General features: G+C 41.4%; 1 protein-coding gene across 1 annotated transcript in view; it reads right to left on the bottom strand.

Annotated features, from left to right (window-relative positions):
• LOC137873985 (neuron navigator 1-like) overlaps window positions 1–15,609 on the bottom strand; it is a 68,889-nt gene that overhangs the window by 31,914 nt on the left and 21,366 nt on the right. The window contains exons 4-6 of the mRNA XM_068712526.1: window positions 14,681–15,418; window positions 7,440–7,542; window positions 5,364–5,714 (exon numbers count right to left, since the gene is read on the bottom strand). Of these exons, the coding sequence (XP_068568627.1) occupies window positions 5,364–5,714; window positions 7,440–7,542; window positions 14,681–15,418 (1,192 nt within the window). The remainder of the gene's footprint in view (window positions 1–5,363; window positions 5,715–7,439; window positions 7,543–14,680; window positions 15,419–15,609) is intronic.

Here is a 15,609-nt window from a genome sequence, read left to right as displayed (position 1 = left end):
AATTATCACCCGAATTCTGTACTCCCCCTTCAGTTCGTCAAAGAGTTTTAACATCCGTCAGTTAATTTTTTGGGTTGTACAGCCAACAACTTTATCGTTTTTGTTCAGCTGTTTTCAGCAAAAAAGTTACACTACTTGCCCAGCATCAAATGTGGAGGAGCATTTCGCAGCTAACTGTGCACAACATTCTCTCAGGAGTTGGTAGAGACCAAAGCAGAGCTAAAAGGAATCATCAGGTGGCCAGAAGCAAGATTCAAAATGTATGCTAATGTTGCTCTGTATCTGCTGGGTGTTTAACTTGGCAACTATTTGCTAACCTGTTCATCAAATTGATGTCATGAAAAGATAAAACAGTATACAGTAAGTTACAGCTTGAACAGCTGCCCCAACTCGTCAAAAAATCATGTTAATGCAGTTTTAACTGTATGAATACCAGCAGCAGTAGCTTTGCTACTGCCTGGACCATGAACAGCACTGAAGCTATGACAAGAGCAATAAAGTCAACCAAACAGTTTGATACATCTAGCGATTTAGAAGTGACTTTCAAAAAAATGTTTTGATGGATTATTTTGTTCATCCATTACAGGTGCAGAATCAAATGTCAAAGTATTCTAGTGTTTCAGGTTTTAAGAGAGGTTGATAAAAGAAAACATGTGTTATGAAACAAAAACTAGCAAAAGTGAGGCGTGACTTCAGCTTTCTATGAGGCTTTGCAGTCATCATAGCTCTGTATTGCCACTAGGTGCCTTTCGTTGCTTCTCTCCTAGGTCAGCCAAAGAGTTTGGAGCCAAACCAAATGCTGACAGATATTATATTATCTATTCCAATTTAAGGGGTTTTAAACTGTTAATCTTCCAAGATAAAAACGTAAATCTGTCAGACACAATCATCATGTTCAGGGAGATGGGCCTCCTGCGAAATTCACATGTTCTGCTACAAACATTAGGCTTGCATGCATCCCATCAACTAAAATTACATTATGGAAAAAACATGTCATTCTCCCAGTTAACATCTGCATTAGACATGAAAAGCTAACCTGCGCTTACATACTCTGCAGCTCAGTGCCTGTAAAACATCAACCATAATTGACTGACCACTAAAATGACACTGAATGCTCAATAGTAGTCATAATTTATATACCAGATAAGGAAAAAACCAAAGCATACACAAGCAATATAATCTGATTACCGCTCTAGTCATAAACCAGGGTTTTAAATGCGGCTTGCAATAGGATGATATCATACGAGTCATGGTGAAACTTTGCCAATATGTTTTCAAGAATGTAACCACAGGAAGCAGTTATGATTCTTGACGTGGTCAGACGTGGTCACGGCTAAATAAGGTGCCACCTCAGCACTCATGAGAGAGAAAACAGTCGCTCAGTGAGGAAGTGGTGCTCAATCTCATGCAATTAAGTAAATGAGAAAAAAACTCTTGTTATATCAAATGTTACCCAACATTTCAAGCAGACACAGTGCCAACTGAGGGAAAGATGGGAAATTATGTATAGTTCTAATATTTCACTGCACACAATTGTGGTAATTTCGGTTTAAACTAAAAGAAATCCGTTCTGTTTACATCTGAGGTGAAAGCAGTTTGAAGATGTGTATTGAAAAACTGCTGTATATAATACAATATAATATAACTGTCTCATAATAAATACTTCCTATGTGAAACACTTGTGTCAGAAAGGAGGTGATTTTAATCTTTGAGACTGTACTGTGTAGTGTTGTTGTGCTGGATTGCATTTTATTGTAAGGTATATCAAAGAGGTGGACTACTAAATAAACAACTTTCAATATAATCGAGTATATTATAATGTAACCACCACATCCTGACAAATCTACCAGAATTAACACAAAAACAGCTCTAAACCACACAACTTCCAGCAGCAGCCAAACATTTTCAGGGAACAAGCTCTTATAAACCACTACCTACATTGCACCAAACTGCAGACAAAGTCAGTGACTAGTTGGTTAAGACCAAACCAGAGCTAAACCGAGAGCGACCATCGGACTTATGTTGGTCATGTGACGATTCATATTTATGGCGTCACAGTGTCTACTGGATGAGAAAGAGGACAACTATTAGCCTACAGCTTTATGGGCCAGTGATATCGAAGAGGTTATGTAATTGTCAGTCAATTGGGCTCCGATTTGCTCAAGTAAGTTGTCTCTGAGATCTTCCGATCTCTAGTGTCCAAAAAGTGACAATGCACCTTTACGTAAGGTTCTATTTATGGTAGATCTGTACTAGTAATAAAAGCAACTGGTTACAGATGAATAGTCCCAGCTTCACAGAAAAGCTACATTATTATGAATAAAACAGGCTTCTTAAATACTGTTTTTCCTTAACTGGGGCAAACCAGATTATCATTAAGCAGTGTGTTGCTGTAGAGTTTCTGATGGAAAGATGGAGCTCTTGAGGAGATTGAGATGTATGTGGCATCAGACTATTGACAAGGCAGACACACTGTAGCAGTGATTACTGTCAGTGTGTACACATTTAGCCTTAAATAGCCAGTGCTGTCTGGTGTGGGTTAATCAATATCCATTAGACGTGGAGCATTGTGCTGTAGTTCCATCCGTTAATAAACAACATGCATTGTGTCTTATTATTTCACCAGTAGCCGTTTGTCTCTTTCCACATTATTTTAAGCGTTACACACTGGTCTTATACGTTATACAAGAATTACATATTGAAAAACACAACAGCATTATTGATTGTCAACAAGTCTCACTCTACCATTCAGATTTAGTTCACTATATTTTGGGCTTATTTCAGATCAGTGAAATGCATGAACATGGGAAAACTGGGGCAAGACAACAGAAGTGTAAGAGAACAGAAATTGCACTTCACCATACAGTCGATTACCAGCTGGTTTCCATGGTTACACAAGGGGGGAGCCTGATCTATTTTCAAGAGCTGGCAGCTAATGGTTCTCAATGAGCCGGAGTGTGAGTGTGTGACAAGGGATGTACAGTAGAAATGCAAATGTAACACAGAATTTGCAAGAGGGAACTGCGAGGAAGAAAATTAGAGCAAGTGCCTGCTTCAAAAAACGGATTAACTAGTTATCTGCACCAAAAGGTTGTTGGTATGAGGGAGGATTATTTCTTGACGGAGAACAGCTCTCCAGTATTCCTGGAGGAAGGATGCTTTCCACTGAAACTAATGCAAACGCAGACCACCAAAGCATGCAAATTAGAGGGGTTCCCACAGTGTTGTATCTTCCAAATATAAGCATGCAACTTACTCAAGGTCAGGCAGAAACAGCCCCCAGTGTTTCCATGTATTGTTGTGTTTTGGCAGCCACAATAGCCTGTAATAACTCTCATGACATTTCCATGTAAGTACCCAAACACACCCATAATCCTCTTGGTGTATATGGTAATAATCTACAGCAGGGGCCGGTTGTACCCATCAGGATGTCTCACAGCTTGTCTCCTTGAAAACATGTTTCGGGACCGTTGACACTGAAGGCCTAACGCTGAGCATGATGATGCATTTTTAAAAACACGGTTACGTAAAATTGTTAGGACATTTGGTGCCTGTGGTGTTGCAACGCTCACCTCTCACATCAATTTGAACCTAGAGCTGATGCCGCGAGGGACAAAATGCAGGGCAGATTTAAATGGATTTCGAGTGCACGCATGTTACTGTGAGGAATGGACCCATATGAGATAATCCCTGTTTAATCCTAACCTCATCAGGTTTCTGATGTCTTATCTTTTTCACCCCCCCAAACTAAATTCTAAACCTTAACACATGGAGCTAGTCGTCCATTTGTATTTAATACAATGCTTCTTTTTTCAATCATTCTTGGTAGCAATCTTATATTGTTCTGATTCTCCTCAGCTACAAATTTTGACGAAACTTTAAATGACCCATTTCACACTTTTTTTTCGTTGCTCTAATTTTTACGCATCTAAATGAGTATCATTTCTTTTCTTGTCTACACTGTAGTAAGAACGTGACCTGGCTAGCCGGGACTAGTGAGCGCTCCAGGGGCTGAGTTTAAATCCCACTGCATGTGCAACAGTGATAAAGCTGCTAAATCAAATTGGAAGACTGTCCTGGATTCTTTCTCTCTTACTCGTACTGTCAGCTGTCCTGACTTGGGAGAGGGAAGTAGATAAAGACACACAAGGCATGTGAGAGGAGGAAGGCAAGGGTGACGGTGAAAAAGGCCAGGAAGAAGAAGGAGAACAAGAGGAAGAACAAGAAGAAGAGCTTCACTAAGACAAAGAGGACGATGAAGAAGAAGAAGAAGAAGAAGAAGAAGAAGAAGAAGAAGAAGAAGAAAAAAGAAGAAGAGTGTGAAGAAGACAAAGCACAGGAAGGCCAAGAAGAAGAAAAAGAACAAAATCAAGAAGACAAAAGACAGGAAGGCAAAGAAGAAGAGTGTGAATAAGACAAAAGACAGGGAGGCAAAGAAGAAGAAGACTGTGAGGAAGACAAAAGACAGGAAGGCAAAGAAGAAGAGTGTGAATAAGACAAAAGACAGGGAGGCAAAGAAGAAGAAGACTGTGAGGAAGACAAAAGACAGGAAGACAAAGAAGAAGAGGGTGAAAAAGACAAAAAGGAAGGTGAAGAAAAAGATGAATAATAAGAAGAAGAGCAGGAAGAAGACAAAGGACAGGAAGGTGGAGAAGAAGAAGAATAACAATAACAACAATTAGCAGAGCGTGAAGAAGACAGGCGAAGAAGAAGGAAAAACCAAGGAACTGTAGGAGGCAGCATTCCTGTTAAGAGAAATAAAAGTATTGTCTAATTGAAGCTATTTGTTGCTTCGCAACCTGTTGACAAAATCTTCAAAGATTCAGAAGCTGAACAGTTTCTACCTGTCAGAGATGAGGAAGCATTTATTGTGTAACTGAGAGGACACCTGATGAGTTCAAGTCATCCGCTCTGTGAAGAACTTCTCTCACTGTCAGCAAAAACAGCCTCTGACAATGTCATGGGCACTGTGAGAAATCCTTTCAGAGCAAGAAAAAAGCAGAGACTGCTGATGAAAGTTCTTTGACAGTGCAAAACATCAGAAAGCAAGACAAAGCAGAAAACCACAATGTCGGCATGAAAAGTCTCACAAAACCACTGTTGAATGTTAAAATGCACAGCCCCTATGCACCCTAATTAAAATACAGAAATGCAGAAAGCAACAATGAAAAGCATTTGCAGCAGGACACCCATCAGCTTGCTGCCTACCGTGAGTAAAACGAAATATCACAACAACTTCTCGCTGACCTTTTTAAAGTCACAAGGTGGAGGCCTGAAGGACAAACCAGCCAATCTGCTGTCACTGATTGGTTCATGTTGTTATGGCAACAAAAGGTTTCAACCCCATCTTCAGGTGCTCTTACCCATTGCCCAGGTTGTCGTCGTCATCCGGAAGGCTCTTTCCTAGAAGGTCGCTGTCACTCAGGTAGCCGGACTTGAGGTCGGTGTCATCCAACCCTTCCATGAGCTCAATGCGAGACGTGCCGCTGAGGCGGCTGGAGCAGCGAGCCGGCATCGTTTGGGCCGCGTACTGGGAGCCGGTCTTACTCCCCTTGTATCCGCCGCCCGTGGAGGACGGGGCATCGCCCGCCTGAAGGCGAGGGCTGGACTGGCCGTGGCGCCAGGAGAGAGGCGACGAGCGGTTGGACAGGCTGGATATGCTGCGAGCGTTGGTCTCGTCACTGTCGTAGCCCACATTACTGCTGTCCATACAGCTAGAGCGACACACGGGGGGGAAAAAGGTCAGTGTGTGTTATGTTCATACACATGTAACTGACTTTCTTGTCCAGGACGACACAAATGAGACCAGAGCACCCAGTGAAATGTTCTTCTCGCTCTGTCCTTCAAAGAAAACCCAAAGTGGCATTGAGTCGCTGATGCCCCAGATACAGCAGTTGTGTGGTGTCGTCTTCGGGGACAAAAACTAGAAATGTGGCCTCTTTGAACCCAAAGACAAAAAGATGGACGATCCGATATCCCCATGTTAACATGGCAAAGAGCATCTGTCTCTCTGTTTCTTTGAGCAATACATTCACACACACCAAGGACTTTGCATGACTGTGCTGTCGTATCTAAAGCCACCTTTCCATTATTCTGAGGAGCGTATATCACTCCTGTAAGTGGGTCAGGGTTAGAAATGTCCTCCAGATGGCCGCGAGCGTCTTCTGTGTCTGCCGATTACATAACTACATCCAACTCACCCAAATAAATATTGCAATGGCTACGACCGTGGGAGTATTTTTATCCATTGTTGATGGATAATTCATCAATATAGAGGCAGACTGGTGCCACTCCAGTTCTGAACCTGACGGAGGGACAGTTTTTACTCTCATTGTAAAAGACATCTGAATGATTGGAGATAATTGTACTACATACAGTAACTATGTTGAAGATTACAAGATGTCTCGTCAAGCATCCAATGAGAAGGTCTGGCCAATATCAAGGGTACAATCGCAAGATTTCACAAAGAAGATAATGGATGGAGTTGATATTGATTATTCATTCATTTCTGACCTCTAGGTGGCAAAAAAATCTAAACAGAATGGCAGATACACAATTATACAATTTTTTTTACAATTTTAGCAGCTTTTAAAGTTGTTGTTTATGTGTTTTCAAACAACTGCGTAATGGCACATTCAGCAGACAGAGAGAAACATGATTATTTAATACATTTATTCTAAGTTTATAATCATAAAGTCTCCGGCTTTCTTCATCAGCTTATCAGTAACTCTGCCATCCATTTGATGTTGGCCAGGTAACTTAAGTAGTGGTTAATCTTAAACTTTTCTTTTGCAGGAAACGGATGCCTACAGGGGATAATGAGAACAGCGTATACTCAACTACACAATAGTAAGCTTAAACGGGTCAAAAAGCTTTATAAAGATGCAGAATTGAGGTAGAATTGATTCTATGTTCATATAAAAAAATACTCATTAATGGAGGTTTAAAAAGATAGAAGCAAATTGTTGTTCCTGCTTGCATTCATGCTACACAGGCTTTTACATATCAACTTGTATGTCCAAATGAAAATGAAAAGACCTGTCCTCCACCAATGCCTGTTGTTGCTGCAACAATTTAATGTCTGGGCCTTTTGCCTATGAGAGCTAAACAGAGAGATTCTTAGAATGAAGTCATGACCACGAAACAGAGACAGGCTATTTAAGAAGGATGGAAGCCAGATGTGCACCAGGTGGCAACTCTCCAAACTGTTTACACTTTATTGTGTTATGTATCGATCCAACAAGCTTTCTGTTGCTTGTGTACATGTGTTTTCTTTTTTTTCTGTTTAAACAATAGACTGAATATTGCTCAGGGTTTTATGATTTCATGAGCAAAACATACACTGCCTTCATTGTTTTTGTGTGATACTAGCCAGTGGCGTGGGAGACAGCATTATGAGGCATTATAATGTCCTAAAAATGCAGATGTAGTGCACTCACCTGTGACTGAGCTGAGAGCCCCGCAGACTCGACATTGTATCCTCTAAATTCTGGCGGAGGTCAAGGACATTCTGCACGGTCCGCTTCCTCTGGGACTCAGGGTCTGTGGGTCAGTCATGCAGAACAAAAGGTTATAAAACATTTAGAGTGTCAAGATCAAACTCAGACACATGCTGCTGTTTCACTGTGGTTTGTGTTGGAGTATTAAGAGAATTCATGCATACGCATTCCTGCCTACACATGCATGTGCTCTGCATTATTTGTGTCTGGACGGATGTGACAGGTGTCTTCTGTGTAAGCATATAGCCAGCGTATGTTCACATCATTAGGCAGACAAATTTCACTCCATGGACTCCCTCACCATGGTAACCTCCGCTCCACCCCCGCCTTCTGCACCGATGTGGTACATCCTGGAAAACGAAATACTGAAAGGTTGCCTCTAACTTCGATTGACCACCAGGGGGATGTATTCTGACATTCACGCCACAGCAGGATCTTTTTCAAGTAGTTTTCCTTTCTCTCCAGAGCTTCTGTTTTATCGAGCATTAACTCAGAGTCATTCAGCTGAAGTTGTAGGGCTAACACTCAGCTGAACTGCAGCCAGACGCATTTCGCTGCAGGTCAGCTTATTTGGACAGAGCGTGCAATGTAAAGTGTGCAGTCAGTGGGTCATGACCGTGTAAAATCAATATTACAGTACAATTATGTTGTTGTGTTAGCTGTAACAAATGAGAGAAACCACCCTGTCTTAAAAACAAAATGAGATGGGGCTTTCCACTGCAATATGGGGAGCTGAAAACCCCTTGGGAAGACAGAAATTAACATTCAGTGCATTGACTGGAGAAGCTGGAGGAGAGGGGAAGATGTCAGGGGAGCAGACGTCAAATAATGGGCTGCTCTCATATTAGGATGTTGAACTCATTCACAGGATGTATAGAGGGCATCATTATCACATGCAAACATTTACACACAGTTTGTACATACAAAACACATTTGCTAACGTCCTTCTTGAAAACCAGCACTAGAGATATAAGAGTCCAAATCTGCAATGAAGCTGAAGGCTTGTTTATAATAGAGCCATTGATACATTAGCTGGTTTCAATAGCATCCAAATACATCAAATTTATGGCCTCAATGACAAAACAATAAATTGTCATCTGGAAAAGTGTGTACCCAGACAGTCCCAATATACTTGAACATCACAACATGTTATGATTTATGAGCCATCCTAAATGAGATATTGAGTTAATAAACTTGTCTGGGCTCAGGTTTTAGTATTAGCTTCTATAATGCAACTATAGCAGCAGACTTTTCTCAGGGATTCTAAGACCTTTTTAAAAATACAAATCTAATCATCAGTGGAAGTCAATGGTTCTTCACTTACAAACCCATCGCTTCATTCACTATTCACCAACAACTATTTACACTTAATAGTTTAGTCTTTACTGAGCATAACAGAGAGATTTTTGGAGACAAAATGATGATGATTCAAATCATCAGTAACTGTCACATGACTGTTCTGCATTTATAAAATGTGATGCACTGCTTTATTGGGATTTTTAGCAGAAATTAGACATAACAGATAGTTAAATAAATGGTGGACACTGAATACAGTGCAGTTTTTAGTAAAGAGGAAGTGATTTCATACAGTAATGTGCCCCATGTTCCATTCAAAGCAATGAAAACATTCTGCGTTGCGTTCACAGACAAGTCAAAGATTGTGGTTTCAATAACATGTGAATTTGAAGTCATGTGCTTCAAGTCACCACTGATTTTTTTTTTTGTATTAAATCAAAACTATGAATTTTCCTTAATCTCAACAAATTTCTGCAAGTGCCTAAACATTATCATTAAAAGTTGAATAATGCTTTAGTTGCTAAGATCATAATTTGAATAACATAATCTGCTGATAAGATGATGCATGTTAGTTGTATGAAAACATAATTTGTAGGAGGCATGGTTGCCCCAGGGAGACCTCTCTCTCTCACAACTCATATTTAGATAGGAACAACCTTTCTGTGGCATAGAATAACATCTACAAATGTCAAGGCTACCTCAATAAAGTCCAACACTGTAGTCCTTGAAAGTCCTTGAGTCTATGGATAAATAATTTACTCACAGCACATTCACAAAACCCACCACTAGCCACATTCTAATTCTGGCATACTGCTAACTTATTTATTATGAATTCCTGGGAAAGTATTCAAACCTGCATCCTGGACACAGAGCATACGTGTGTATCACATCTGTTTTTCAGTATATAGCATTGTATGTAGGTCTGGCCTCAACCAAATAAATTCTTAGTCGACCAACATTATGATTTTGTCGACTAATTGATTAGTTGATTTTATCAACAGATCTGTAAGACAGAGTTTCTCCACAAAGACTGAGACAAAAGCACCACTTTAAATCTTGTGTTTACCAGAGATCATAAGTTTCTTGGAAATAAGTCATTCAGCCTGAAAAGAAGCATAAAAAACGACCAATTGACTAACAAGATCTTAGTTGACTAAGACCAAAACAACCGACTAGTCGACTGACCGAGGAAGAGGGGGCATCCCTTGTTGTATGCATTATTCCCTGTGTTGCTGTGCAGTGACTGACAGGCCTCTGGCACCCTGCATTGCAGTGATGCCTCCAATACAGAGCAGGAAAACTCTGACAGAATACTGAAGCAGATGTGAATCGGAAAAGTCCTACGAATGATGTCACAGGAAGTGATCTACATCAACACAGGCAGATTAAAGCAAAATTAAGTATTATTAAAGGCCTTTAGTTATGAACCTTAAAAACAAACACTGCTAAATCAATAATAAAAGTCCTCCATGGTGCCCCAATTAATTGATATATGAGAACAATTTCCATCAAAATTACCATAAACAAAAAAGCCTAATAGTGAGAGACACAAAAGTCTTTAAAAGCCTGTGTCATTGGATCAGAGTTCACATGAAATCCGAGGCATTTGACGAACCTAGAGCTCTTCAGAACTTCTCACAATGTAGCGAGTGAACACAGTTGGGAAAATAACTTGTGCACTTCAACAAAAAGTAACACACTCACAGTGATGTAATAGATTGCTCAATTCCATCATACACATTGGTGACTTTTTCGACTGAGGTAATAAAATAGTCAGATATCATCAGACATTACTTGACTATGGGTTTTTATGTTAAAAAATGTTACGTTAAACTTACTGTACCTTTAAGAGGGAAGATTACATGACCCTTACATGCCTGTATAGCTTGAAATAATGCAACACATGAATATCATATTCTACTATGATATACAGTTGTGGTCAAAAGTTTACATACACTTGTAAAGAACATAATGTCATGGCTCTCTTGAGTTTCCAGTTATTTCTACAACTCTGATTTTTCTCTGATAGAGTGATTGGAACAGATACTTCTTTGTCACAAAAAACATTCATGAAGTTTGGTTCTTTCATGACTTTATTATGGGTTAACAGAAAAAGTGACAAAATCTGCTGGGTCAAAAATATACATACAGCAACATGAATTAGCAATTTTGGTGACTTAGAAAGTTGTGTCAATGAAATGAGCTTCATAGCATGGCCTCTTAACTTCTTGTGAGTGATTATGAGTGACTACAACTGGTGACTTCTCTGAGGCCATTTAAATAGGGCTCATTGGATACAAACGGCCACAAACGCTACAATGGGAAAGTCAAAGGAGCTCAGCATGGATCTGAAAAAGCAAATCATTGACTTGAACAAGTCAGGAAAGTCACTTGGAGCCATTTCAAAGCAGCTGCAGGTCCCAAGAGCAACAGTACAAACAATTGTTTGTAAGTATAAAGTGCATGGCACTGTTTTGTCACTGCCACGATCAGGAAGAAAACACAAGCTATCACCTGCTGCTGAGAGAAAATTGGTCAGGAGGGTGAAGAGTCAACCGAGAACCACCAAAAAGCAGATCTGCCAAGAATTGGAAGCTGCTGGAACACAGGTGTCAGTGTCCACAGTCAAGCGTGTTTTGCATCTCCATGGACTGAGAGGCTGCCGTGCAAGAAGGAAGCCCTTGCTCCAAAAGCGGCACCTTAAGGCTCGACTGAAGTTTGCTGCTGATCACATGGACAAAGATAAGACCTTCTGGAGGAAAGTTCTGTGGTCAGACGAAACAAAAATCGAGCTGTTTGGCCACAATGCCCAGCAATATGTTTGGAGGAGAAAAGGTGAGGCCTTTAACCCCAAGAACACCATGCCTACCGTCAAGCACGGTGGTGGTAGTATTATGCTGTGGGGCTGTTTTGCTGCCAATGGAACTGGTGCTTTACAGAGAGTAAATGGGATAATGAAGAAGGAGGATTACCTTCAAATTCTTCATGATAACCTAAAATCATCAGCCCGAAGGTTGGGTCTTGGGCGCAGTTGGGTGTTCCGACAGGACAATGACCCCAAACACACATCAAAAGTGGTAATGGAATGGCTAAATCAGGCTAGAATTAGGGTTTTAGAATGGCCTTCCCAAAGTCCTGACTTAAATCCCATTGAGAACATGTGGACAATGCTGAAGAAACAAGTCCATGTCAGAAAGCCATCAAATTTAACTGAACTGCACCAATTCTGTCAAGAGGAGTGATCAAAGATTCAACGAGAAGCTTGCCAGAAGCTTGTGGATGGCTACCAAAAGCGCCTAATTGAAGTGAAAATGGCCAAGGGACATGTAACCAAATATTAGCACTGCTGTATGTATATTTTTGACCCAGCAGATTTGATCACTTTTTCTGTTAACCCATAATAAAGTCATGAAAGAACCAAACTTCATGAATGTTTTTTGTGACAAAGAAGTATCTGTTCCAATCACTCTATCAGAGAAAAATCAGAGTTGTAGAAATAACGGGAAAACTCAAGAGAGCCATGACATTATGTTCTTTACAAGTGTATGTAAACTTTTGACCACAACTGTAGCTGTGGGCCATTGCTATGTTTGAGATCTTGCATGACAGATCACATATAATTACAATGCAATGAAGTTTGCTTGTGCGCTTTTTCCACGAGTCCTGCTGTCTTTTCTACTCTCATCTTCAGCTTCATAGCTATCATTCTAATGACCTGGAATCTATTTGTCATCGTGCATTCATCATCTTCAAGAAACCTATTTGAGGCTAGTCCGTTTCCATTTATTACACAGCAGAAAAGAGGAAGGAGACTTCAGTCAAATAAAAGTTGCAAGTATTTAATGAGATTATCAAACCACAAAATAAAAGCATGAAAGCTCCACTTGATCTGAATGCAAGTATTTTAATATGCCGTATTATCTGCAGGCTCGTCTTGTGATGAAGACGATGTTCCACTACTGTATGACAAGCCATGGCGCACAAACTTAGATAACGAGCTCAATAGATGAGCCTGTTGACTAAGTTCTTGATGTCATGTTGGTAAACAAAGAGACCCTCTATGGTCATACATAGCATCCTTTCAGCCATCTTATAATGAGATATGCTGCAGAAACAGAGCACTTTATTAAGGTGGCTTCAAATGTATAGCAGACTATGAATAAATAGATCTATTTACAGCAAGGCTGCCCACATGCCGTCAGAACAAGGAAAAAAGTTCCAGTCCACTATGCAGAAAAGAGTGCCCTGCAAATGTTGCCATGAATGCAGCACATTAATATATCATTAAATATAATTTTCTCTAATCTTGCTGATCAATTTAAGTCAATAATCACCATTTGTGACTGTTTCCCGCTTTTGCATCACCGTGTTCTTTCCATTATGGCGGCTGGTTTTCCTTTCATGAGCACAAAAGCACTTGTCAAAGGCGCGCATTGGATTATCATCTTAAATGATGATAAATAATTAATTTCGGTAATAAGTTCCCCTTTTTGAGGAATAATGAATTTGAATTGCTCTTGAAAGATCATAGAGGTCAAAGTGTAACATTGAGGAGTTAGGTTAATAAAGCAGACGTGGGTGTGGTGCCGGATTCTGCAGAGCTTTTAGAAATGTTGGTTGTGGTTTCACACCCAAACACCACTGATGCTGCTATTCTTGTTGTTGTTTACAGTTGGTAGTTGACTCTAAGTGTGACTAACATGAGTGATAGACGTCCATATGGGCTAATGAGGCATGAATAACGGATTAAATCACCAATGAACAGATGTGTTCATTAAGATGTAACTGAGAACATGCTCTGCTGCAGATACTGGAGCAATGGAATGACAAATAATTGAATAGTACATGCGATGCTTGTTGGTGTATGACACGCTTGAACCAGATTTGTCAATGATAGGATTTTAGGAATACGAATTAACACAAAGCTCTCATGCTCTAATCTTCCTGTTCTTTAAATTAGAACAGCTGCTATCAAAAGTGTCATCAGAAACCAAAACATTGAGATAAGAAAATGCAGTTTTATCCATTAAAGACTGTAATGTTCATGTAATGTAACAAGGAGGCATGCTTTGGTATACAAAGAAAATATGATGGAAGTCATCAGAATCACCATCATGTGATCAATAGCCTTATTATTCATCCAGCTTTGCCGATAAACCTGACCTACACCTCCAGAGAGAAAGCCATTTTCTCTGCCATTTGTACCGCCGCGTTAACCATCTGTCAGCGCTCTACAGATGAATGGAGCTGCGAGGAGGCTAAATATGTGTCTGTGTGCCTAAAATGAATTCAATACGGCATGCCTTCTTTCCCCATCTCTCTTTTTATGGGAAGCGTACATGGAGGAGTGGATGAACCCTGGAGTGCATCGGCACATGTTGCAGCAAACCAGAGCAAAGGAAATCAGTTCGCTGGTAATAATCCCCAAACCCCCTCAGGCTTTTTTCATGCATTCAGCCGGCAACGCTATGATAGAAAGCAAGCATGTTTCACATCATCAACGGCCTCAGACACCTAAACGACATGCTGGAGGAATAAGAACAATAGAGCATCACTATAGCTTTGGCATTTTTACGTAAAGCTAAATGGTTGATAGGAAACCAAATTGATGCAGCATTCAATGAAATAATATAAAGAGGAGCATGCTCTGCAAGCACAACAAGGATATCTTCTTTGTCGTCGAACTGCGTTAAATCCGCTCTAGGATGATGAGGGTCTGCAGGAGCAAGCAGGTGCCGTGTGGCGGCTGTATCGAAGGGGGCGTGCTGCCGAGAAGCGCTGAGAGATCTTACAAGCGGGGCGTTTGGTTTGTAGCACATGGCCGCCGCACATACTGTCGGGGCCCTGGGGTGGTACAGGTATCAAGACCGCTCTGCTGTACTCACCCAACATCTGACTGAAGAGCAGCTGCTCCAGGTCGCCCAGCACCGTCACCACCAGTTCTGGGTCCACCTTCAGGAAGGGCTTGTCTCCCCCTTCCTCCCCTTGGCCCTTGGAACCGGACTCCCCTCCGGCTCCGGCTCCCTGCTTCTTAGCATTGGCCTTCGCCTTGCTGGAGAGGATCTCGTCATCCGACTTCCCATCCTCGGGCGCCTTGCTCAGGGGCTTCACCTCAGCGTAAGGTGCACGAGGTATGCGGCTCTGCTTGCTCAGAGCAGATGGAGCAGCCAGGGGGCTGAAGGGCTTGGGCTTGCCCTGGAACAGCGAGTGTTCCGATTTGGATAGGTTTCGAGAAAGAGGGGCACCCCCTCCGGCACTGCTGCCCACCCCTGCTGTCTTTGGCTTGCCCATCTTGGTCTGCCCTGCTCCGGGCTTAGCCATGTCATCACACCACTTGGGCTCATAAAGGTGCAACTTCTTCTCGGCATCAGTGAGTACAGCCAGGTTTGTCATGGACCTCTGCTTGCGGAGATTGGAGGACACTGGTAGCCTGCCCTCAGAGCTACCCGCCCGGTAAACCTTCAGTTCACCCCTCTGTGTGCTCTGGGGGACTCCAGACTTTGCCCTCTTGGCTGCCATACCAACTCCTTTGCCATCTGCTTGGCCGTATGCCTTTGTGCTATCCGTCCTTTCCATCTTCAAGTCTCCTTCTCTGCCTTTCACACTATTTCCAAGTATGCCTCCTGCATGAGACCATGTAGAAAAGCATCAGCGAGGGAGAAAACCGGCTTCCGTATCAAACCCTTTTCCTTGTGCAAAAACATACATAAAAATGCTTCCTCTAAGGCGATCCTGCAGCCTTCTCTTTCTTCCCTCCGTCTCCTTCTCTCCCTCTTTTTCCTCCTTACAGGCTGCTGCAGTTGCAGCTGTTGCA

Source organism: Cebidichthys violaceus, unplaced genomic scaffold, assembly GCF_023349555.1.
Source record: "Cebidichthys violaceus isolate CVI_PGR_0920_01 unplaced genomic scaffold, fCebVio1.0.p SCAF_17, whole genome shotgun sequence".
NCBI classification, from domain to species: Eukaryota; Metazoa; Chordata; class Actinopteri; order Perciformes; family Stichaeidae; genus Cebidichthys; species Cebidichthys violaceus.
Note: the sequence above shows the minus strand (reverse complement) of the source record. Positions and strands in the feature narration are given on the sequence as shown.